The sequence below is a fragment of the Buteo buteo genome, chromosome 10, assembly GCF_964188355.1.
Source record: "Buteo buteo chromosome 10, bButBut1.hap1.1, whole genome shotgun sequence".
NCBI classification, from domain to species: Eukaryota; Metazoa; Chordata; class Aves; order Accipitriformes; family Accipitridae; genus Buteo; species Buteo buteo.
In genome coordinates this window covers 6739888-6764140 of record NC_134180.1, presented here as the reverse complement: position 1 = coordinate 6764140, position 24253 = coordinate 6739888, and the positions used below count along the sequence as shown (strand labels likewise).

The 24253-nt window shown below is 62.1% G+C and overlaps 2 protein-coding genes across 5 annotated transcripts; both read left to right on the top strand.

Annotated features, from left to right (window-relative positions):
• The first annotated feature begins 114 nt into the window (after positions 1-114).
• Positions 115-8175, top strand: UAP1 (UDP-N-acetylglucosamine pyrophosphorylase 1). Of its 2 annotated transcripts, XM_075038373.1 has the most exons (10): positions 115-412; positions 508-712; positions 1504-1679; positions 1959-2131; positions 3338-3531; positions 3953-4096; positions 4527-4715; positions 5177-5224; positions 7275-7341; positions 7606-8175. In XM_075038373.1, exons 1-10 carry the CDS (start codon positions 115-117, stop codon positions 7696-7698), a joined length of 1587 nt encoding a protein of 528 aa, XP_074894474.1. In that variant the 3' UTR covers positions 7699-8175. The 2 variants fall into 2 exon arrangements, with proteins under 2 accessions (XP_074894474.1, XP_074894475.1); XM_075038374.1 differs by lacking the exon at positions 5177-5224.
• Positions 8176-10713: 2538 nt separating this feature from the next.
• On the top strand, positions 10714-24213 carry DDR2 (discoidin domain receptor tyrosine kinase 2). 3 transcript variants are annotated; one of them, XM_075038372.1, is made up of 17 exons: positions 10714-10803; positions 14486-14583; positions 16508-16610; positions 16737-16968; positions 17045-17192; positions 17340-17445; positions 17840-18023; positions 18098-18341; positions 18463-18525; positions 18657-18787; positions 19301-19511; positions 19985-20208; positions 20326-20462; positions 20867-21058; positions 21210-21444; positions 21976-22125; positions 22546-24213. In XM_075038372.1, exons 2-17 carry the CDS (start codon positions 14496-14498, stop codon positions 22681-22683), a joined length of 2586 nt encoding a protein of 861 aa, XP_074894473.1. In that variant the 5' UTR covers positions 10714-10803; positions 14486-14495; the 3' UTR covers positions 22684-24213. The 3 variants fall into 3 exon arrangements, 2 of the variants coding, with proteins under 2 accessions (XP_074894473.1, XP_074894471.1); XM_075038370.1 differs by lacking the exons at positions 10714-10803; positions 14486-14583 and having other exon boundaries at positions 14615-16610; XR_012651965.1 differs by lacking the exons at positions 10714-10803; positions 14486-14583; positions 21976-22125; positions 22546-24213 and having other exon boundaries at positions 14610-16610; positions 20883-21058; positions 21210-21376.
• Positions 24214-24253: the final 40 nt, after the last annotated feature.

Below are 24253 nucleotides of genomic sequence, written 5' to 3'. Positions count from 1 at the left end.
AGCCAGTGAGGGCGCGGGGACGTGCCGCCGCCGCCTGCTATTGGCGGCCCCGCGGCGGCGGGGGGCTATAAAGGGGCTGGCGGGGGTAGGGGGGGCGCGGTGGCGGCGGGCGGGATGGAGGCGGCGGAGGGGGCACCGGCGGCGCTGGGGCAGCGGCTGGCGGCGGGCGGGCAGGGCCACGTGCTGCGCTTCTGGCCCGAGCTGGGCGGCGCGGCCCGCCGGGCGCTGGCGGCGGAGCTGCGCGACATGGACGTGGCCGAGATCAACCGCTTCTTCCGCCGCGCCCGCGGGGACGGCGCTGGTGGTGGTGGGGCGGCGGCGGGTCTGGACGCACGGATGGAGCCGGTGCCGCGGGACGTGCTGGGCAGCGCCTCCCGCGACCGCGGGCTGCTGCCGCGCTGGGAGAGCCGCGGTAGGTGCGGGGGGGGCGGCGGGGCCCGGTCCGGCCCGGCGCGGTGCTGTGCCGGCGCGGCGGGCCCCACGCCTGTGTGCTCTCCCCGGGCGCAGGGCTGGCGGAGATCGCGGGGAGCCGTGTGGCCGCGCTGCTGCTGGCCGGCGGGCAGGGCACCCGCCTCGGCGTCCCCTACCCCAAGGGCATGTGCGACGTGGGGCTGCCCTCCCGCAAGACCCTCTTCCACCTCCAGGCCGAGCGCCTGCGGCGGCTGCAGCAGCTGGCGGAGGAGCAGCACGGCACCCCCTGCCACATCCCCTGGTGAGCCTCGGGCCTCCGTGGGTCGGCGCGTCCGTCTGTCCGTCCCCCGGGGAGAGCCTCGGCGGGACGAGGCTCGTAGGGTGCCGTCGGCATCGCCCCAACTGCCGGCGGAGGGCTGAGGGCCCGTGGGTTGGCGTCGTTCCATCAGCCGGGTCAAAGCCCCGTTGCGCGGCCTTGGTGGGTCAAGGTCTGGCGGGTCGGTACGGGCCCCGTTGGCGACAGCAGGCCGAGGAGCCGTGGGTTGGTGCGGACCCCCTTGGCAGCCCCAGGGCCCACGGCTTGGCGCAGACCCTCTTGACGCCAGCGCTATTGCTGTGGGCGCACGTAGCACGTAGTTGGAGTCAGTGGGTCGAGGCCCAGAGGGTGGCACTGGCAGGTCCCACGTTGTTGAGCTCAACCCCATGGCCCTTGGGAATGTGTGTCATGTCACCTGTGGCCAGCCCGCTGTGTGGGATGGCAGCCACGCAAGGCAGTGGTCTGGAAGGCGAGGGGCTGCGGTGAGCAGGAGGTTGGTGTCACGGTGGGAGCTTGCTGCTGCAGCTGGGTGTACCCCCCCCACTGCATGGGGTGCGGTCGGGTTTTGGAGATGCATGTCACAAGGAGGGGTGAAGCTCTTCGTTGGCTTGCCAAAGAGGTGGGACCGCAGAGGGTCAGATCCTTCCAAATGTTTGTGGGGCAGAAGAAGCCTGTCCTGGGTGTTACAGGCTGAAGCAGTTCCCCACGTTTGGGACGAGGGGTGTGAGACCCTGCCTCTCCTCCCTGCTTATCGGGTCTCTTCTGCGCTGCAACAGGTACATCATGACAAGTGGCCGGACTATGGAGTCCACCAAGGAGTTCTTCTTGAAGCATCACTATTTTGGTTTGAAGAAGGAAAATGTCATCTTCTTCCAGCAAGGCATGCTGCCCGCCCTGGGCTTTGATGGGAAAATCCTGCTGGAGGAGAAGGGCAAGATTGCTATGGCCCCAGGTTGGTGGCCAGGAGCTGGCGGGAGGGCTGCACGGGGGCGAGACATGGTGCTGAGGATGATCTTTTGGAGCTGGAGCCTGCGCAGGGCAGTCTCAGAGCGTGACGTGGCCCACGGGTGATGCAGGCTGGGAGGTGTCTGTCTTGGCGGGGAGGACGAGGGTGGGGTATGGCCAGGCTGGCGACCCTCCACCCTCGCTCTGTGGGGAAGGAAGATGAGTGTGGGCGGCTGACAGGGCGGCCAAGTGTTGCTGCGGCCCCAATGGTTTGTTCCCTCCGCAGATGGCAACGGGGGCCTGTACCGGGCCCTGGGGGTGCACGGCATCGTGGATGACATGGAGCGGAGGGGCGTGCAGAGTGTCCACGTCTACTGTGTGGACAACATCCTGGTGAAGGTGGCCGACCCAAGGTTCATCGGCTTCTGCTTGGAGAAGGGAGCGGACTGCGGGGCCAAGGTATGGTTTCAGGGCTAGGCAGGCACTGCTTCCCTGCAGCAGGGTGGGGTCTGTCCTGCTCCTTGCCTGCTTCCCTGACTCCTCGCCCTTCCTTTGCCGACTTGCCGCAGCCAGGAGGGATAGCTAAGCACTGGGAACTTGCTGGCAGAGTTGCACGTGCTGCCAGAGTCCTACCTGTCCCTCGGGTCTGGCATCCCAGAGAATGCGGGGTGTCACTGACCCCTGCCTGGTGCTCCTCTCTTCCTGCCTTGTGTGGGGACATGGCACTAACAGCCCCAGGGCTCTCAGGTCCCCTAGTCCCTGGGGCCGAGAGCTGCCAGGGAGTCCTGTGGGGCTGCCCGGTCCCCACCCAGATGCTGGGCGGCTGTTATCCAGGCAGCTGCAGGGAGCACAGGCAGCCAGGATCCCTGCTGCAGGCTGCCAGCTGTCCCCAGCCGTGACATCCTGGGTACCAAACCAGGACATGGTGGGTGCAGCTGACTGCTGACGCTGAGCCCAGCCCCATGTCTCATGGGTAGGAAGTTGCACGCCAGAAGGTTTACTTAAAGGCTGGATTAACAGCCAAAGGGGCTGTGTGATTGTGTTTGCCTTGGACTTGGCTCTGGCAAACAGGTGAGAGGGCTTGCTGGCCTTGAAGCTTTCAGAGAGTGAGCTGGGAAGGAGAAAGCAGTTCCTCCTTCTGGCCGAAGTAAGAGAAGGAGGAAGTAAACCCTAGCATGCAGAAGGGAGAAAGCCCTGTGTACGTGCACACTGCCCTGCTGTGGTGGCAGTGATGGGTGGGGATTTGCTGGGGGGTCCCATGCCCAGAGGGAGGTCTGTGGGGTGCGAGGAAGAGGAGGGAGGTCAGGTGTAGGGGGATGGCTCTGCTGGGCCAGCAGCCTCCTGCTTGTGTGTGGCAAGCTGGCTGTTCGTGTGCGGGCTGGGTGCTAAAAATATTTGTGCCCTCTGCCAGCCACACACGGGATTGGTGCCAGATCCTGCCCTTGCCCTCTGGGTGTGCCTGTCACCCAGCCCTGCCATCTTGCCCTCTTCCAGTCACCGTCACTAGAAGCTCCTGGCAGGGGAGGGCTCCAGCATCCCTGTCCCTGCACTATCCCTGCTGTCCTGCACAGGAAGATGCCTACATGAGGGCTGCTAGATACAAGGGAGTATATTTGAAGCGCAGAGCTTTGGGGGTCTTTCCCTGACAGTGCTTCCCTTGGGCAGGTGGTGGAGAAGACTAACCCCACGGAGCCGGTCGGCGTGGTGTGCCGAGTGGATGGTGTCTACCAGGTGGTAGAGTACAGCGAGATCTCCCTGGCCACTGCCCAGAAACGGGGCCCAGACGGGCGGCTGCTCTTCAATGCGGGCAACATCGCCAATCACTACTTCACCACTGCCTTCCTGAAAGATGTAGTCAAGTAAGGGCCTGCTGGGATGCTGCCGGTGTGCTGGAGGAGGAGCGCCGGCACCGAGCGGAGCCGGCTGCCCGACCGCCTGTGCGTTGCTTTCTGCTGGTTGAGCTCCAGCTGTTTGCAGGCGTGCTGGGATGAGGCCTGTGGGGTCTGGTCCCTGGCCCCTGCACGCGTGGCCTGACCCCTGCCTCTCTGCACAGTCCCTTTCTGGAGATAAGGTTTCCTCCGGCCATCGCTGGCTGCTGATGCCAGAGCACGGATGTGCAGGGCCGTCCTCTCCTGGCTGTTGTGGGAATGAGCAGCCCGTGCCTCAGGGCGGCTGGGGGTCAGGGCTGGGCGGCCGTCCTGCTGCAGCAGTGTCTGAGCTGGGGGGCTGGAGACAGTGCCTTGCTCAGACGACTGACAGCTCTTTCTTGGCCTGTTGCAGCACTTATGAACCACGGCTGCAGCACCATGTAGCTGAGAAAAAGATCCCACACGTGGACATCGCTACAGGGCAGCTGATCCAACCCGAGAAGCCTAATGGGATCAAGATGGAAAAGTTCGTCTTTGACATCTTCCAGTTTTCCAAGTATGCCTTTTTCTCTCTGTGGGGACTATGCTGCTGGCTCTCCCTCGGGTAGCTCTGAGAGCCTCTGGGGGGGTGCCAGGGCTGTGCCCACTGGTGATGCCTCAGGGTCAGGACAGGGTGCCAGCTCCTGTGCTGTTCAGCAGCAGTGGGCGATTGTGCCCTGAGATGAGCAGGGATGTGAGCAGCAGGAGGGACAGGCACTGCGTGCCTCTTGCTCGGCTGAGCCCTGCTCCTGGGCCAGAGGAGCATCTGCTGACCCTACAGCCGAGGTCCTCCCCTCCCTCCTTTGTGGTTGTGAGTACAGCCCATGGGTGTGGGCTGCGGGGGGGCCGTGGCCCCAGCTCAGCCACCCTGGCAGGAGAGAAGCCAAAGCAACAGGGAGCAGCTACATTTCCCAAACCTGACCCTCCTGCACCCTGTTTGCCTCCAGGAAATTCGTGGTGTACGAGGTGCTGCGTGAGGACGAGTTTTCTCCCCTGAAGAATGCGGACAGCCAGAATGGCAAGGACAACCCCACCACAGCCCGACACGCCTTGATGTCCCTGCACCACTGCTGGGTTCTCAATGCGGGAGGGCACTTTGTGGACGAAAATGGCACGCGCATCCCTGCCATCCCTCGGTGAGTTGCTGCTCCTGGCACTCCTGCGTCCTTTTTGGGCTGGGTATAAAGCACCGGGCAGTCCCCAGCCTTTCTCCATTTCAGCGCTCCTGAAAGCAGTGTTGCTGGAGTGACCATTCGTGGGTCCCTTCTCCCGGGTGGTCCGTAGGGCAGAGCTGGGTGCTGGCAGGGTAGTGGCTGCAGGAGGGTCACTCGCTCGGTCAGCAGGAACTTTCCTTCTTGATTCAGCGCCTGTGAACCAAATCCTGCCGGTCTCTATTGCACAGCCAAGGCTGCCCGTGCAGGGAGGAGGTGGCTCTAAAGCCCAAGCACATCAGCACATCTGTGCAGCAGCCAGGCTGGGGTCGCGGCTTCCCTCGACTGAGAGAACTCCCGCCACCCGTTTGGAGAACAGCAAACCCCAGACTTGTTCTGCTCTGTTTTTTCCCCACCCTTGCTAACCCTTGTTTATTCCCACGTAGTGTCACAAACGGAAGGTCAGATGCCACCCCAGCAGATGTCAATGACAAGTAACTATACCGTGCAGCGTGCATGGTGGCGGGGCTGTGCTTAGGTACTAACGGGCTGTAGGCAAAGCAGTGTGCCAGGCTGCAGTCGGTGCGATGGGTGCGTACTGGTGAGCAGGCACCTGTAGTGACTAACGGGGGCCGGGGGGCTCGGGGCTGCATGCTGGGAGCGGGGCATGTCTCACTAGAGGACCCCACAGACGCTGCTTCTCAGGGTGGCGGGCGGTAGGCAGCGTCTGCTCCCTCCTGGGCTCCTTTCCGCAGAGGCAGGGATAACTGGAAGGGGCTTGTGCCATTGGTACGGGTGCAGGGCAGCAGGCAGCCCACAGGCGGGATGCTGTTGGAAAACACACTGGTGTGTCCCTTCGATGACACTCCCCTCTTTGTCACGCCACGGCGTAGCACAGCCTGGACTGATTCCGGCTGGTCCCGTAGCTGGAGACGGCTGCTGTCTCCTAGTGTCTGCCAGGCGTCCAGGCGGATTGAAATGGGATTAAAAACATTAAGTAAACGTCAAGCAGACTTTGATGTAGCATGTGCAAATCTCAGCGTAGGCGGCCAGCTGTGCTTTGTGTGACTTCAGCTCTTGAGTTTTGAAGATGCAGACTGTGACACCAGGGAAAGCCACTGGCTCAGTGCTTAAAAGTTTACAGAAGTAGACAGGGAATTTGACAGAAATGTTAAAGCAACTTCTGTAATAGCAGCGTGTTCCTCTGTAGGCACTGGGCACATCTGTACGGCTGGGTCTTAGAGCTGGTGTGTGTGAATGACTTGAAGACTAAGCAAGCTTGTTACATTTCCTCCCCTTCAGGAGAAGTTATATCTTCTGGTACTTTCCGGCAGGATGCGCCTACGGTCTCTGTTTTTAATTCAAGACTCCAAGTGCTTTCAGGCTTATAACTAGGCCACCACAGTAGTTATAATGTAGGCTAAAGGATAAGGATGCACTTTATCCTACGTGTATCCTTCATTGCCAGTTAATGGCAATTCTTTTTTCTTTTTTTTAAACTATTATCTTGAAATGAATCTGACTCTAAAGCAAACACAGGTGCAAGGGCTGGGTTAGGATGGGTGAATTTTATTTGCTCACAGCTGGGACAGGCGGGGGCTGAGCGAGTGCATGGCAGCAGGGACAAGTTTCGACCTGAGCAAAGGGAACGTTGTCACGGATGACGTCCTGCCATGTCTGTCTGTCTGTAGCAGTGAGCGGGTGTAGAGGGGCACCCTGGGGTGCTGCCGCGGTTCCTCGTTGGCTCTGCACGGCTGCCCCCTCCCCGGCCAGGCTTACACGCCAACTGGATCCAGGGAGGATCTGGGGGGTCCTACAAAGGCTGGTGGCAGCAGAAGTGGGGTCAGGGACCCCATGCGGACCCCTGCCCAGCAGTGCTGCTGCGGCTGTTCTCGGGGCCAGGCTGCGGCTGAGCTGGCCTCACCAGCTCAGGTGCGTGTCCAGAACAGAGAAGCTGAGGTAGTTGATCTAAGAGGCAAAGGCAGGAGGAGCAGGCAGTGCTGCAGGGAGTATTTCTGAGCGAGCAGACAAGCTTACCCTGTGTCCTCCGGTTGTGCTTTAAACAAGGAACGTGTTTAAAAAAAAAAAAAGACCTGTTGCGACCAGCCAAACAGAAAGGTGTTGTGAGCGCATCTCTCATCACCCCAAGGATGCAGGAGGAGGAGGAGGAGGAGGAAGGAGTGACTAGGTTGCATGCAGCATCAAATATAGCGAGGCTGTGATCCAGGCCGGGGGCATAGGCACTGCTGTAGTTGCACATGTAGAAAGGCACGTAGATCCTTGTTAAAGCTGCATCTGAAGCTCTCTTCCCTTTCAGTAGCTGCTGGTATCTAAACTTTAGCTCACACCTCTGTGGAGAGCACGCAAGGCTTGACTAACCCAGGGCAGCTCTGCGGTGGCAGGGTCTGCGTCGGCCGGCAGCAACCGGTGTCCCAGACAGCCGCTGACCCCCCACGCTGGCATCTGCAAGATCTCTGGGTCCCATCTGCATCCCCTGGCAGGATGTAGCTAACCCTCCTGACTTTTTTTTTTTTTTTTCTGCAGCTTGAAGGATGCAAACGACCTTCCAATCCAGTGTGAAATTTCTCCCCTCATCTCCTATGGAGGAGAAGTGAGTACTGGCTCTCCAGAGCTCGGGTGCCCTTGCAGATTAACTAGGTGGGCGGCGAGGCTGGCGGGGCATGTGTGTGAGCCCTGGACGGTGAGGGGGTAAGCCACAAAAGTGTGACTTGAATTCACAGCAGAGCTTTTCAAGGCAGTGTCCCTCAAGCCGCTAGCACAGGAGGGGACCAGAGCCATCTGTGAGCAGCTCAGCAGGTCAACAGAGCAGATGACGCGTGGTGCGTTCCTAATGAGCTGCTTCGTCTTCCTTTAGGGTCTGGAAAAGTACGTGAAGGACCGAGAGTTTCGCACACCTTTGATTATTGACGAGGATGGGATCCACGAGCTGGTGAAGAACGGGATGTAGCGGCGGCACGGTGCCCAAGCTGGGCTGCCTATCCCACCTGGCGGGCTGGGAATTCGGACACATGAAGGTTTATAGCTGTAACTGGTAGGGGCTGATCCTGCTCGCTCTGGCCCTGTGCAGAGGAGGATGTAACCCACTCAGTTCTTGGCATGTTGTACGCTTCTATTTATATTTTAATTTAAAAACCAAACACTTTATGGATTCCCCTGCCGCGAAGCACAGCTATGGTGCTGCTCTTTGCACTCCAGGCTGTGGGCATTTATTTTTAAACATGTATATAGTAATAGTCATTGTACATGCAGAGGATTTTTATGGTACGGGGCTGGGGTTAATCTTGAATTTTTATTTTTCTCAAATCTACATGACTATTTTTTTTTAATAAGGTCCTTGTCATTGCCCATGTCCTCCCTTTTGGTCATCCTTTACGTTGCACAACTGGAAGCATCCGATTAAACTCTGCGTCCCTCCTGTCTGTCATCTGGTGGTGTTTTAGTGACAGTGGCTTTTCACAGATGCTCTGCTCATAGAGCAGAGGTCCAACTGCATCACACCAAGTGCCCTGCTATGCCCAGCACAGCAGGGGTTGCTCTTGGCGGGGGGGGCGGGGCGGGGGGTGACGCTCATTTGGGGCGTTTCTGGAGGAAGCGGAGGGCTGCACTTTCCTCTTGAATTTCTGCAAACAGTGGCAAGCCTTGAGCAGGTAGGAACAGGCAGGTGTGCTGCACTGCTGGAGTGCTGCTCAGGCTGAAACCAGCGCAGCACAGTGCCCTCCAGCAGCCCTCCCTTTTCTGGGGTGGGCTCTTTGACTCCTGCCAGAACCCACCGCCCTGGAGTATGGTGTCCTGATGCCCTTGGGCCGAGCGGCTCTGCTGCTTCCCCTCCTGTTTGGGAGGGGAGATGGTGCTTGGCCAGCTCCTCTCCTGCTCCCAAGTCCCACCACAGCCCCTGCTGTGGGGGGACACAGCTGCCCACTGCCCCACAGCTGCCTGGGGATGTGTTTTTCCATTGCAGGGCTGGGAATGGGGTCCAAACTGCTCCCCCCAGGGGAAGTCATCAGGTCCCCTGAGCGCAAGGTGGCTGTTGGGCACCCCGGGCTCGGCTTCCTAGGCTGCATGCCTGGGAAGCCGGGGCCGTGCGGGGGGTCCCAGCCGGTGCTGTGGCTGCCGGTGGCTCGCCGCTGGCCAGCCGGGCTGCGTGTGGCCAAGGCAGGCTGGCGGCCGCGGGTCCCAGGGGAGACAGCCTGGGATGGGGGCCAGAGCGGGTGCGAGGAGCTAGTGCGGAATGCTGCGGGTGGTCTGCACCACCACCTCCCACTGCCTGCCGGCTCTGCCGGGCCCTGGGAACAGCTGCCCCGAGGAAGGGACATCTCTGCTCCCCAGGGAGCAGGCGGGTGCCCCTGAAGCTGCTCCTCCTTGGCACGGGGTGGGCAGTAGCCGGAGCATCGTGTGGCCCATCTCGGGGACACGCGTGGCCCCAGGACCAGTGCCCAGCAGGAGCGAGAGGCTGCACGGTGAGCCGGGGGGACTGCTGCTCCAGCTGGCTCCCCAGGCTCTGGGAGGGATGGAGGGGGAGGTGTTTGCTTTGGCTTTTTGGCTCTGTTTGCACACCGACACCTTTGCGTTAGGTCCTGGGATAGAGCGACGCGGCGCTGGCTGCTGCCAAGTTATTTGAGTGCCAGTTCCAGGTAGCAGGAGGGCAGCGAGGCGGAGTGGAACCGGCCGGCATTTGTGCCGACGTGCACGTAGGGCAGCCTGTGCTCCGGTGAGGGCTTTCCCGCTGCCATCTGATCCGGGGTGGCACGCCGGGACATGGTGCAGAGCCCTGCAGCAGGCACAGCGCTATCCTGCTCCTGCCTGCCCTCCCTGCCAGCCCAGAGGTAGCTGTGCCACTCTGCCTTGCCTGCATCGCCCTGGGACGTCCCTCTTGCTGCACCCCTGGCTGGGCTGGCACCACAGCCCCTGCCCGCTGCCAGCGGGCGAGGGTCCCCGGCACGTCGCTGGCATCCTGCCGGGTGGTGGATGGTTTCCCCTGCGTAGGACTCGATTTGTTTGTCTGGAGAGCAGCCGGGCTGGGAGTCTGACGAGGAGGGTGGTTTGGGGGTTTGGGAGCACGGCTGCATCCCTGGGGCAGGTGCCTTCTCCGGTGTGGGGTGCCCCCGTGGGGTAGGAGTGCTTTTTGGGTGCTGCTGACCTGCTTCCACGGGTGCTGCTTCCCTCCTGTGGTAGTGTGGGTGCTGGCATAAAATACAACCAAAACACTAGTCTGAAAGAATATTGGGGTTTGGGTTTGTTTTTTTTTAATTGCATTTGTAGCTTTTGCACAAAAATTAATGAGAGCCGATTATTATTATTTTCTCCCTGCCGTGTTGCGCAGTTGGTGGCCACGGTGCCAAGCTAGTGCCTGGAAATGATGTAAAACCACGAGCTCAGCCTGCAGCCTGGGGAGCCGGAGCACTGCTTCCGCGCCACGTGCCAGGGCAGGTTGGCTCTCCGGCCGGTGTCCTGGCCGTGCGTGCCCGCGCAGGAGCCCAGCACCCTTCCCACCGGGGGCCTGGAGTGGGGCAGACCTCGTGGGACCCTCCGGGCCAGTGATGGGGGGCCTCATGGACCACCTCCACCACCTGCATTTTGGGGGTGTCCTGCCTGGCCCCTGCACCCCACGTTGCAGGAGGAGGGTCCCAGACACGCGTGCCTTCCCACAGCCGTGGGGGCGAGCGCCGGAAAGCAAAATGCTGCCTATTGCTTTAAGTTCCCTCACCGGCCACAGGGATATTTTTTTTTTTTTTTTTTTTTTCCTCTCGCTCTATGAATGGGTTTTGCTGTAAATTATAGCTTTGCACACATTCCCTCGGGCCGAGGAAAATAACCTCTGCCGAAAAGCCAGCCTGGATTGGTGACTGGCTCCCCCTCTCCGCTCCCTAATTGAAACCAAATGTGCAAGATGTAGGATTGTGGGATTTCTGGCCGGCTCCCAGGAATCCGTAGAATGCGAACGCGCTCCCAGAGGCATCTTGCATCAGCCCAGGGAAGTTCGCTCCTCGCCTGGCTCCCCTGGCCCAGGCGAGGGGCGAGGAGCCCGCCCGCCTGCCTCCGCATCCCCGCTCCGGTGAGTCGCTCTTGGGTGCGTGGGGAGGCGTTTGCCCCCCACCAGGCTCGTGATTTTGGGGGGACGTGGGGTCAGCCGTGGCAGAGCCCGGACAGAGGGGCCGTGGTGAGGATCTGCCTGGGAAGGGGCTGGGGCAGCAGCAGGGCAGCGTCCCCACCTGGGGAGGTGACATTTGGCCCCTTCTCTCTAATTTTCCCTCCAGTGCCAGCCTTTCCCCTCGTGCCAGGCCGGCGTTTCCTGGTGTCCCTCCTCGGCTCCTGCCTGTGTGTCTGTTGGCAGAGCCGGTGGCAGTGCTGGCCAGGTCGAGAGGCTCCGCCGTCCCCGGGGTCCTCCAGCCAGGCACCAAGTCACACCGGGGAGGGGACACGGGGCCACCAGCCCGGTGCTCCTGAGCATCCTGCACCCCCATCCTGGTGCTGGGCCCCCACTCGTGGCTTCCCAGCCCCGCGCCGCGATGCCGCGCAGCCCTGCGCCGTGGCAGGGTGACGCCGTGCGCCGTGGCACGGAGCAGGGCTGCAAGTTTTTCAGCTGGCGGAGAACGCTTGCCGGGTGCAGCACCCACAGGACCGTGTCCCCAGGACCCACGGCCGTGGGCTGCGCTGCTGGCAGGTCTCTCCAGGGCAGCCGGCAGCCGCGGTGAGGTGCTGGCTGCTCCTCGCGCCCTGGACGGCTGCGATGCCCCTGGTTGAGCCGGCCAGCCCGCGGCTGGGGAGGCACTTGCTGCTGCAGAAAATGGGGCTGCATCCAACCCAGAGAAGGTCTAAAATGGCATTTTTTTTTGGAGGGGAGAAGGACTACGGGTCCCGGCATGCCGCACTGCGCTCCCGCCGAGGCTGCGCCGGCGGCACAGCATGCTGGGGGCTGTAGTGCCAGCTCGACCGGGGGTCTCGCACCCCCTTACTAAACCACCACATGCCTTGGGTCACGGTCCAGGGTCACAGGGAGCCTCTCGCCGCTCGGGAACGTTCCCTCCAGCGTGGCCTCGGCACGTCCCACCTGCCCGCTGTCCCAGCAGGAGGGGAGCCCCTGGCCCTGTGCGAGGACGGGGGGCTCTGCAATGGGACCCCTGCGAGACCCGCGTCCGGGACCTGGCATGAACAGGGGGTGCGGGCTGCTGCCGTCCAGCCCCCTCCCCACAAATGATGCTCCTCCGGTGCCGGCGAGGACAGCGGCACCCACCGGGGAAGAGAACTAGGGACTTCACCAGCCGGCACGGGCTGGGGGCGAGAGGGATTGTGGCTTGGGTGGGTTTGTCTCTAAACAAATGTGGATTTCATTTTTTTTCCCTGCTGATTTTCCCTGGTGATTTCCGTAGAATAAGAAGGGGGGAGAATAAAAAAAACAAAAAAAAAAAGCAGTGGCCGAGGGAAGCTCCCAAGCCCAAGTGACGCCAGGGAGGAGCTCCAAAAACTCTCAGCACTAAAACTTTCCAGTGATTGAAAATTTTCAGCAAACATTTTCAGACAAAACGTTGCAAAGCCATCCCTTTTGCAGGGCTGGTGGAACAAAAATGATTTCCAGCTGGGTTGCCAATACTGCTCGGCCGCTTTGACCGCGTGTCCTGTAGCCCCCAGCCTCGGCGCCTGAGTCACTGTCTCCCCGCTGTCCCCCAGCCCCGCTCCCCTGAGGAGCGACGAGCGCTTCACGGGGGCTGCGTGGGGATAATTTCCCTGTATTAGACTAAATGTAAATGCATTCCCTGTGGGAGATTACGGCATCTGGTATCCTGATGCTTAAAGAGTTTACTCAGCCTGAAAGAATAGTGGGAAAAAATATCCCTGGATGTTTTTTGGAATGCAGAAGGAAATTGAGATATTAATGTTGGGGGAACTGGCCATCATCAAATACAGGAGCTTCGTGCGCGCCTCTCAGCAATGCAGTTGAAATTCCCAGTTGCAGCTAAGTTAGTTGCAACTAACTAAACTCTCCCAGCTAGGAATAGGAAAAAAAAAAGGCAACCACATAGGTGCCTTTCCAAAAAAAAAAAAAAATTTCGAAAAAAAGGGGGAAAAAAATCACTCTAAGTCCAGGTGTTTATTTGTGCCTCCTGCAGAGCTCGTGGTGTTTACCAGAGACCCCCGGGGAATCCAGCAGCGCACTGCTGGGTGCAGAGAGCCTCTAGCAGGGTGCGGGTGGCAGCTCCCGGGGCTTTGCGCTCCCTTTGGGTGCTGGCATGTTCGCAGCAAGCCTGCCTCGCTCCTGCCGTGCCAAGCCCTGGTTTTGCTAGCAAGCAGGGCCGTATCCAGCACCTCCCAGCCGGGCTCCGTGGGATGGGGGCATCTGCCGTGTGGCAGCTGGTTCACGGTGGGTTTGGGCTTTTTCTTAGCCGTGGGGACAAGGCTGCGGGTCCCTGCGTGGGGTGGGTGCGGGGACACAACCAGGCACCCACCTGAGGGGTCACTGGTGTTGGGCCAGCTGGGGGACCTGCCAGCCCAGCCTAGACATCCCCGCTAAGGTGGGTCTTGGCTGGGATTTACCCCAGCACTCCAGTGCAGCCAGGTCCCGTTTGGCCAGGAGCTATGGTCCCTTTAACCCCCAGGTTAGTAAATTGTTCTGCAAAGGTTAATGTGCGTGTAAACTAGATTAAAATCGCCTTTTTTAATAAAAAGAGGACTAATCTGCATCCGGTGCTTGTGTGAAGGGTTGTCCCAGGCGGACAATTGTCCCCTTGGCAAATAGGGGGATGGGAAGCCCAGGGAGCCTGGAGCAGGGCTGGTGACACTTCGGGGTGTCCCCGGTGCATCTCCCGGCACGGTGCCGTGCCCCGCGGCGGTTCCCCAGAGGTGCGCGGGTGCAGCAGGAGCTGCTCGGGCTCTGGGGGTTCCCGACAGCCGAGGGTTAGCCCGAGCCAGGGGGACGGCCGCTGCCCTGCAAAGTGGCTGTGGCAGCAGCGCTGATCAGAGAGCAGGCACCTCCCGGGGCTGGGGGGGATCCCCTTGTGCCACGGGCTGCACCCTGCTCCAAGGAGCCCCACCAGCACTGGCCCTTTTTCTCCCCTTACTGCGGCCCAAGCCCTGTTGCCAGGACCTCCAGGTCCCCTCCAGCCCCATCCCGCACTCCCCAGGAGGCAGCGGGTGCAAGCTGGCGCCCATGCCCTCTGTCACATCTTTCTGTGTCACCCACGTCCCTGAGATCCGTTCCACCATAGAGGACTGTCACAATAAATACGCTGCTGTAAATCTCGGGCGATTATCGGCTATTATCTCTCCCCAGCCAGAAGGCAGGGAAACCACGTGTTGCAACGTGCTATTATTTTGTTATACGACGGGGTTGTGCAACGCCTGGCTTTCAACGCCATCCAAGGGCGGGCAGCCCGGCCGGAGCCTTTCTGCCCGTCGGTGGAGCCGGACGGCGCCGGCCCCGAGCACGGCCCTGGGAGTTTCGTGTGGGTCCCGTGACCGTTTCACACTGTTGGCTCCAGGGTCACGGCAGGGCCACGTTACTTGCCCGTGCCAGGGCTGTGTCGGTGTGGCTCCGTGATGCCGTGGCTCCCGGGGGGGTGGCGGTGGAGGGGATGGGACACCGGGACCCCTTTGACCACCATCGCAGACGTGAGGCTTGGGGCTCTGCTCCTCCTCCGAGGCTGAGCTGGGGACACAGGGTCTCGTCCTCGGCTGGCCGACCCAAGCAGGACCGGCATTCCCAAGTCTCAGCGTGACGAGCCCTGGCTCTGTCTCCGCAGGACTGCCGACATGCCGGCCACCCCCAGACCAGCCCTGCTGCTGCTGCTGCCGCTGCTGCTGCACATCCCGCGGGCTGGGAGAGCCCAGGTGAACCCGGGTAAGTGAGACGGGGACCAGGCGGCTGCAAGAGCCGTGAGGTGCGTTTCCCTGGGCTGCGCTCCTGCCAGGGTGCCCGAGTTTGGGCTCACGTCATCTTCGCCATCTCCGGGATTTTCCCAGCTCTGGGAGCGGTGGGTAATGGCTGCCCAAGCCGGCGCCTGCCTGGGCACTCTGCTGTCCTGCGTGCGGCTCAGCCACCGCCAGCGACGCAGAAAACATCCTGCGTGTGCCACGGGTGCCCGTCCTGGCACCGACAGGCTGGCGGGGCATTGGGGTACAGGCAAAGAGCTGCAGCCGGAGCGCCGGGCTCTGAGTGGGGGGTCTTCTCCATCGGGGGCTCATCGAGCCTGCTCAGTTTTGAAGCTGCGGCGTGCAGAAGGCAAGGTGCCGGGGTATTGTTTGCTGCCGCTGGGACGTGCTTTCTTTGGCGGTTTTGCAGCAAACCAAGGTTGGCTTTAGTAAAGTGGCTTGACTAGGTGCCTGGCTTCTGCTCAGAAACCACAACACTGCGCTGGACATCAGCGAGGGAAGTGTGTTTAAATGGTTGTTTCTGCAGGGCACAGCCCCCTCCTGTACTCTGGGATGTCCAGGCTCCTTCAGCACGTCAGGGTTTCCCCAGGGCATCCCTGTAACAAGTCCCTTCAAAGGCTTCTTCCATCCGTGGGCAGAGTTTGGTGTGTCTTCCCTGGACGTCGCATGGCGCTTAGGGAAGCAATCCTGTTTCTTCTGCAGCCATCCAGGGCTGGAAGTGCCAGCTTTGCCTGGCCAGGCTGGTTACTACCCAGGGCAAAGGAGCTGGGCTGGCTCTAGGTTCGGCAAGAATTAAATGGGAATTCAGTGGGAGCTGTGCTCTGCAGAGTGTCACAAGTGGGAGAGCTGGAGACAAGAAGAGATGCTCCCCACTGTGCCAATGCTCATGCTGAAGATGTGCCCATCCCTGTCAGATGCAGGAGATGGTCCCTGTGGTGCGGGGACCCGAGGATGGGAGCTGGCTGCCGGGCTGGACCGTGCACTGGGATGCGGGCTCCTGGCCGGCACAGCACCGGGCGAGCCGGAGGCCATGGGGGCAGGAGGTGGCACCGGCACCGCGTCCTCGCCGGGGCCCTGCCGCCTCGGTGCGGGTGTTTGCTCGGGGCGGCGTGCGGAGGGAGCGCTGTGGGCTGGAGCCGGAGGCCAGACAGTAAACACGGCCAAACAAGCCAGCCTTTCAGCAGCTCTCTTGGCAGCCGGGCGTGAAAAAATAACTCCTGGGAAGCAGCGTGGATGCGGTGCCGGGGGAGCCGGCTGCCACTCGGGGACGCAGCCCGCCTGCCACCCCGGGTACTTTTCCACTCGCAGCCGGGGCTGGAGTGGAGCTGGTGATGGGAGCCGTGGGGCCAGTGGGGAGGGCGAGCGCCCGCCTTTCTCACTTGTTCCCCCAGGCAGGTGGGGGGGAGCAGCGGGGCGGTACGGTCGAGAACAGGTTGCTGCGGGCGGGTTTTTTTGGGTGAGCGGCCTCTGGAGCGAGCCCTCTGGGTGCCCCCAGAGTGAGGAGTGTGGGGACAGCAGTGCCAGTCCCCAGGCTCTCCCTCCACCGCAGCTGGATCTCTGGGGACAGGGACCGGGCACATCCAGCAGCCCTTGGAGAGCTGCTTCCCCTTGCTCCCAGCTTCGCTTCGAGCTGGGCTGGCATCTGCTTCTGGCCAGTGGCTCCATTTGCCCGGGCAGGTGTCTGCCTGCGCGGGACCGTCCCGTCGTGCTTCATCCCTGCTCTGTAAGCCAGAGGGATGGAGAGTGCTGCGCCGGAGCCGCCCGGGCTGCAGTCCCTGCGGCGCTGTGGATATACCCCAGCCCCGGCAGTGCCATGCCGTATTCCAGCACGTATCTTGGCCGGGGAGGTGAGGAGGGATGCCCCGCTCAGCGCCCCACCGGTCTCGTTGCAGCGGTGTGCCGGTACCCCTTGGGAATGTCGGGCGGGCACATCCCCGACGAGGACATCTCGGCCTCCAGCCAGTGGTCCGAGTCCACAGCCGCCAAGTACGGACGGTGAGTGCGGGGACCCTCCTGCGACAGCCACGGCGGGGTCTGGGCTGCCACGGCGGGGTGGAAGGCGGGGGGGCACGGGACCAGCTTTGGCCGCCTGCGAACGGCTCCTCCGCTCCGGGTTCGCAGGCTGGACTCGGAGGACGGCGATGGCGCCTGGTGCCCCGAGATCCCGGTGGAGCCCGACGACCTGAAGGAATTCCTGCAGATCGACCTGCGCGCCCTCCACTTCATCACGCTGGTGGGCACCCAGGGGCGACACGCCGGGGGTCACGGCAACGAGTTTGCCCCCATGTATAAGATCAACTACAGCCGGGATGGCACCCGTTGGATCTCCTGGAGGAACCGGCATGGGAAGCAGGTGAGGAGGTGTGGGGGGGGGCTGCGCTGGGTGGCGGGTGGGGGGCTGCTCCTGCTTCACGCTTCTCTCTCCCCAGGTGCTGGATGGAAACACCAACCCCTACGACATCGTCCTCAAGGACCTGGAGCCGCCCCTCATCGCCCGCTTCGTCCGCTTCATCCCCGTCACTGACCACTCCATGAACGTCTGCCTGCGCGTGGAGCTCTACGGCTGCGTCTGGCTGGGTGGGTGCTGCGGTCCTGTGCCCTTCCCCGTGTCCCCAGAGCCCGGTTGGGGGGCTGTCCATCCCACGGGGGGCTGGCAGCACCCCGGGGCTCACCAGCAGTGGGGTTCTCCGGCGTGGGTGGCCGCTTACCCTCCCTTCCTCGCAGACGGGTTGGTGTCCTACAACGCGCCGGCCGGGCAGCAGCTCGTCCTTCCCGGGGGCACCGTCATCTACCTGAACGACTCGGTGTACGACGGGGCGTTTGGGTACAGGTGAGGACCAGGCAGGTTCGCGCACGTCGTGGGCACCGCACCGGGCAGGAGGGGATGGGGATGTTTCTTCCCTGCGTCTGCAGGTTGATGTGCTGATCCTCAGCAGAGCAAATATTCAGGGGGGTCTCCCTGAAGTGGGGGACATGGCCAGTTCTGGGAGGCTGCACAGCGTGATGGGGACAGCGTGATGGGGAAAGCACCCCCAGCCCTTCTCTTGGATTTACGCTAACTGCACTGCATCTTCAGCATCCCGCAGCCTTTTCTAGAGAGAACATCAAGAACAAAAACCCCTCCTGAATTTCCCAGGAGCTGCTGGCGGGTGGGTGCCGGGTGGTGGCAAGTTTGCGGGGTTGGCAAGAGTCACGGTCCCTTTTCCCCCCCTCGCACACGCCAGCATGACGGAGGGCCTGGGCCAGCTGACGGACGGGGTGTCGGGGCTGGATGACTTCACGCAGACCCACGAGTACCACGTCTGGCCGGGCTACGACTACGTCGGCTGGCGCAACGAGAGCACTGCCGGCGGCTACGTGGAGATCACCTTCGAGTTCGACCGCATCAGGAACTTCACCGCCATGAAGGTCCGCGCGCCCCCCCCCGCCCCGTCCCCCGTCCCCGTCCCCCGCCGTGGCCGCGCTGACGGGCTGCCCCACAGGTCCACTGCAACAACATGTTCGCCAAAGGGGTGAAGATCTTCAAGGAGGTGCAGTGCTACTTCCGCGCCGACGCCAGCGAGTGGGAGCCCAGCGCCGTCTCCTCGGTGCTGGTGCTGGACGACGTGAACCCCAGCGCCCGCTTCGTCACCGTGCCCCTGCTCCACCGCATGGCCAGTGCCATCAAGTGCCAGTACTACTTCGCCGATGCCTGGATGATGTTCAGCGAGATCACCTTCCAGTCGGGTACCCGCTGCCAGGAGCCCCGCGGGGACTGGACGCTGCTGGGGGGGTGGTTCAAGGATGGAGTGGGGCTGTGGGACACCCACGCCCCCCACCTTCAAGCTCTCCTCTTCTCCCTTGCCAGACGCAGCCATGTACAACAATTCGGTGGCCCCTCCCGAGGTACCGGTGGTCCCCACCACTTATGGTAAGGCATCGAAAAGCGCGTCACCCTGAGCTGCGTGGGGAGATGCTCTGGGGGGTTCTGCCCCATCTGATGGCAGGGGCTCTCCCCACGTCCCAGCGTGACCGGCTCTTGCTGTCCCCTTCTCCTGCCAGACCCCACGCTCAAGGTAGACGACAGCAACACGCGGATCCTGATCGGGTGCCTGGTGGCGATCATCTTCATCCTGGTGGCCATCATTGTCATCATACTGTGGCGGCAGTTCTGGCAGAAGATGCTGGAGAAGGTGGGCAAGCGTGGGGTGGCTGGCGTGGTGCCCTGGGGTGGTGGGCTCATCCTGGGCAGGTTCTTCTGGAAGGTCAGCACGGGGAGAGCAGACTCCATGCAGGGGCTGGTGCTCCCTTCCCCTCCTCGGGAAGGTTCTGATTTGCATCCATCTCCCAAGCAAGGGGATTTAGCTGAGCAGGGCGGTGACTTTGGGACCTGCCTGCCTGTCTATCCCTCTGTCCTGAAACTGGGCTGGGGAAGAGGAGCCTGAGGGTGTCTCACTGCAGCTCCCAGCTAACCAAGGGCAGTCACAGAGGTGATGGAGCCAAACTCTTCTCCATGGAGGCAGACAAGAGAAGTGTGTGGGGGGGCCTCAGGAAAAACATCTTCCCCAGGTGGGACAGGGCACGAGAGAGGGGGGGCTCAGGGCTGGGCATGGCCACGGTGCCATGGAGCATAGGACACCCTGTCCCACCAGTGCTGCGGGGACCCCCTGTCCCAGCTCTCTCCTCCCTTGCCCCCCTTCTCACAGGCATCGCGGAGGATGCTGGATGACGAAATGACCGTCAGCCTCTCCCTGCCCAGCGAATCCAGCATGTTCAACCACAACCGCTCCTCCTCCTCCAGCGAGCAGGAGTCCAGCTCCACCTACGACCGCATATTCCCCCTGGGACCTGACTACCAGGAGCCCTCCCGCCTGATCCGCAAGCTGCCCGAATTCACCCCGGGGGAGGAGGACACAGGTGAGATTCGGGACACCCTGCGTGCTTAAAGCCAGCGACCACGCACGGAGCCTGCTGCAGCACCCTCTCCCCGTCTCCAAACATTTTGGCATGGGGTGGGGGGAGGTCACGCAAGCTCCCACGCATCCCAGCTCGGAGGTCACGCAAAGCCGAGAGCCGTCACTGGTGTCCACCGCCAGGCTAAGCTGCGTCCCCACCACTGCCCTTGGGATGCTCTGGCATCTCTCGGTGATCCGGAGGTTGGGCACTGATCCCTGCTCATCTGGTGCTTGGGGCTGGGTTGGTGCGTTTGTCGGTGCTGGGGAAGGAGCGGAGCAGCCTGCGACGTCTGCAGGAGCGCAGCCGTGCCGGGGGCTCTGGGGAGGACGGGGACGGAGGAGCCGGTGGCCAGAGTGTGAGCGGGTGCCGGGAGCAGAGGGTGCAGGGCAGAACACCCACGGCAGGGCTGTCCCCGCTGTCGTCCCCCACCCCAGGTTGCAGCGGTGCCGTGAAGCCATCCCAGGCCAGCGTCCCCGAGGGCGTCCCCCACTACGCCGAGGCCGACATCGTGAACCTGCAGGGCGTGACGGGCGGCAACACCTACTCGGTGCCAGCCCTCACCATGGACCTGCTCTCCGGCAAGGACGTGGCCGTCGAGGAGTTCCCCAGGAAGCTGCTGACCTTCAAGGAGAAGCTGGGGGAAGGCCAGTTTGGGGAGGTGAGTGGGAGCTGGGTCTGCTCTGAGCCGGGCTCGGGCAAGGCTCTTCCCAGTTTGCGGGGGCCGGGGGAGGCTGTCAGTAGCCGGAGGTAATGGCTGCCCCTTGTCCCCCTCCAGGTTCATCTCTGCGAAGTGGAGGGGATGGAGAAGTTCACAGGCAAGGACTTTGCCCTGGAGGGCTTGGACGCCAGCTCCAACAGCCCCGTGCTGGTGGCTGTCAAGATGCTGCGAGCGGATGCCAACAAGAATGCCAGGTACGGGGCCGGGGGGTGCACACGCCCTGGCATTGCCCCCCATGTATTGCCCCCCCAGGAGAGCCGGATCGCTCGGAAAGCATCCCCTGCCTCCAGCGGCCGGGTGCTTGGTGCACCTGCGAGGACTATACGTCTGAGCTGGCTGGGGACGCTGGGCTGCCAGGATTCAGGACTTTTGGTCCTTGCTGGTCCTAACCAGCTCCCCATCTACCCACCGAGTCCACTCCACAGCTGGGTGCGGATCAGCCCTGAGCTCCCTCTCATGGCCCCCAGTCCCAGGGGACGGGACCCACGGGTCCCCCACAAGGCTTGGGCGGGTGGGTGGCACGCTCAGCCGGTCCGTGCGCACCTCTGTGCCCCTCTGGGTCTGTCTATCCGATCCGTGTGGTTTCTGTTCCGGAAAGGAATGATTTTCTGAAGGAAATCAAGATCATGTCGCGGCTGAAAGACCCCAACATCATCCGGCTGCTGGCGGTGTGCATCACGGATGACCCGCTGTGCATGATCACCGAGTACATGGAGAACGGAGACCTCAACCAGTTCCTGTCCCGCCAGCAGGCAGGCAGCCCCCCCGCCGCCCACACGCCCACCGTCAGGTAATGCCACCCAGGACAGGCAGGGACAGGCAGGGCTGCCTGCTCTAGGCACCCTGCCTGGCTGTGGGGCACCCCACTCGGGGCCGTGTACCCCCCCCCCGGCTGCCATCCTTTCCTGCACCTCAGTCCTCCCTTGTCCCCACTCGGGCAGCTACAGCGACCTGCGGTTCATGGCCACCCAGATCGCCTCCGGCATGAAGTACCTCTCCTCCCTCAACTTCGTGCACCGAGACCTGGCCACGCGCAACTGCCTGGTGGGGAAGCAGTACACCATCAAGATAGCCGACTTCGGCATGAGCAGGAATCTCTACAGCGGGGATTACTACCGCATCCAGGGGCGGGCAGTGCTCCCCATCCGCTGGATGTCCTGGGAGAGCATCCTGCTGGTACGCGGGGGCTGGGGTCCTCGGATGGACGCTGACACGGTCCTGGGGCTGCTCACAGCCTCTTTGCCTCGGGCTGGGGGGTGCAGAAGGGACGGGGAAGTCTGTCCTCCCTGGAGCCCAGCTTTGGGGGGAAGCACGCAGAAAGCAGGAGCGATAGCAGCTTTTCAAGGCAGGATGGGGGGACTGCGGTGATCTTTGGTGGCCCGGTGTCCAGCCTTTGAGCGGGATGCTTGACATTTTCTCCTGGCCGTGGTCAGCCCTGGAAGAGGGAGCAGGGTTAATTTTTATCTTTGCAGGGAGCTGGGTCCTTACCAAGCCCCAGCTCTCAGAGCAGTTGCTGCAAGCTGAACCCGGAGCTCACCAGGCTCTGGCCCTGGGCAGAAAGCAGGTCTGTGGGTCCAAGCCCCACTCTGGGTCCAGATCTGGAAGCTGAAGCATCCAGAAAGAGGTTTTGAACCCTGGGCACGTAGGGCTTATGGAGCAGGATGGGGTAATGCCCATGCCCGACCCTGCTCTGCTCCCTCCGGCCAGGGCAAGTTCACGACGGCCAGTGACGTGTGGGCGTTCGGCGTGACGCTGTGGGAGACCTTCACGCTCTGCCGGGAGCAGCCCTACTCCCAGCTGTCCGATGAGCAGGTCATCGAAAACACCGGCGAGTTTTTCCGGGACCAGGGCCGGCAGGTAGGGATGGGATGGGATGGGTTGGGATGGGATGGGAAGGGGTGGGACAGGCAGTAGTGCACCTGGGACACTGGGGACCTGGGGAAAGACTTTAAGGTGGCCAGACAGGGAGCTTGGCTATGGGGGGAGTTATGGGACAGGAACTCCTCTGGGAAGGAGTCCTGGTGAAGGGCCCGGCATGGCAAACCCTGCACTTTACACAGCCCGAGGCACCGTTTGCCTCCTAACCCCACTCCGGCATTTAGCCAGGCTGGGAGACATGAGCAGATGTCCCCAGCCCCCCCACTGTACCATCTGGGGGTCTGCTTGTCCCCCTCCCCACCGGTGCACAGAGAAATGGGGCTCCCCAGGAGCATTTTGCTTTTTGGTTTCCGTGGCAGTAACTCTCTCCCTTTCTCATCTTTGCCTTCTGTTTCGAAGACCTACCTTCCCCAGCCTGCACTTTGCCCTGACTCAGTCTATAAGCTAATGCTCAGCTGCTGGAGACGGGACACTAAAGATCGTCCCTCCTTCCAGGACATCCATCGCCTTCTCCAAGAGTCAGCCAGTGAAGAATGACCCTTTGCTCCCCCCAGCCCGGTCCCCATCCCTCCCCGTCCCCAGAGGAGCCCCATACGCAAACCGAAGCCACTTCACTCGGACTTAGCAATAAAACCTGGGCAGCTGGTCTTGTTCTCATTGTACAGTGAAGCCTCAGAGGAAAACCCCAAGGGTAGCAAGGAGAGCCGCAGCGTGGGACGTTTCGGATCGCCCGCTCGCTTGCTGACCCGAGCCCAGGAGCGACGCGGGCTGAGACGAGGGTTATTTATTGACGCAGCGTGTTCTTGGTGACGATGACCGGAACAGAGCGGCTTCTCTCCCCGGGTCAGAGGGGAGGAACGTCACCTGGACTTTCTCCGTGTGGAAGCTCCCGGCCCGTGCGTGGGGCAGGCACCTGGGGAAGGGACGTGCGTGGGTACATGCCCGCTGGAGCAGGGACCATCCGGCAGCCACTACCTGCTCGAGGAGTTGCCACTAGCTCACAGCCGGCTGTGCAATTACAGGGCGAAAACAAAAACTCTCCGGACATTTTGGGCTTTGGACGTGCCTCATGGAGGAGCAGGAAGCCCCGTCCCTGCCAGCCAGACCCCAGCTACACAGGGAGAAGCCTGACGGCACTGCCGGCTCCTCGCCCGGCTGCTGGAGCGGGCAGCGTGCTCAGCCGTGGCTCCTCTGTATCAGCCGGGGAGGAGCGGGCATGCCAGCCCCGGTGAGAGGCATGCCGAGGGAACCTCCTCTCACCAGCCACGGCCTCTCCAGAGCTGCTCAACTGCCCACGAAATGCATTTTGGATGCCCCGCAGGTGCTGCATGGCAGCCGGCGGTGGGATGTTAGCACCTTTTACCTCCACGGGGAAATCTCCAGGTCCTCCTCTCCAAGGGTTAACCCGCATCTTCACCTGCCACGAGAGGAATGCACATAGAGCTTTCGCTGGCTGCTGCCCGATGCCCAAGCCTGCAGCAGCCCGTGGGCATGGAGCAGCGGGCACCCCGGCTCTCCCTGGATCTCGGCCCGGGGATCGCGGCTCGGCTGGAGCACCTGGACTGGACTCTGCTGCCCCAAGCATCCCGTGGCAGTCTGGCACCAGTCCGTCCTCCCGGATCCGGCAGCTCTGTGAGCAAACTGGGCAGGTGCCAAAGCCACGTGCCCCCCAGGAGCCCCGGCAGGTTACCCGTCGTGCCCCAAAATCGGATCCTCCTGTGGCTGGACAGGAGGAACTTTGTACTTAGAGGGTACATGAACCCCTCCATACTTTTCTATGCATTAGTTCAGCACCACCAAGTCACGCGTGGCACAGTTTCCAGTATACTATTGCTAAGACATATATATATTCAGTAGATGCACCTATACATAGGGGCAAACCCGCTGAAGAGACACTTGCTACGTGAATCTGGTTGCATGGTTTTCTTGCGGCACTTCAGAAGGCATCGCGCCTCCTCCGCGGGCACCCTCGGGAGCCTGGCCGGTACCTGCCTGCTGGGGGCTCTGGGGCTGCACCATGTGCCCCAAGATGCTGTGTGGGGAGATCTCGGGGGGGTGCACACAGGTAACAACGTAAGAGATGGGGGAAGGATGCTCAAGAGACCTG

Bases quoted from the DNA above. Each gene is read 5' to 3' on its own strand.
- UAP1 (XM_075038373.1), top strand. From the start codon at position 115: ATGGAGGCGGCGGAGGGGGCACCGGCGGCGCTGGGGCAGCGGCTGGCG. The intron at 713-1,503 runs GTGAGCCTCGGG...GCGCTGCAACAG, and splicing joins ACCCCCTGCCACATCCCCTG to GTACATCATGACAAGTGGCC. The intron at 7,342-7,605 runs GTGAGTACTGGC...GTCTTCCTTTAG, and splicing joins TCATCTCCTATGGAGGAGAA to GGTCTGGAAAAGTACGTGAA.
- DDR2 (XM_075038370.1), top strand. From the start codon at position 15,412: ATGGGAATTCAGTGGGAGCTGTGCTCTGCAGAGTGTCACAAGTGGGAG. The intron at 18,342-18,462 runs GTACCCGCTGCC...CTCCCTTGCCAG, and splicing joins CGAGATCACCTTCCAGTCGG to ACGCAGCCATGTACAACAAT. The intron at 19,512-19,984 runs GTGAGATTCGGG...CCCCCACCCCAG, and splicing joins CCCGGGGGAGGAGGACACAG to GTTGCAGCGGTGCCGTGAAG.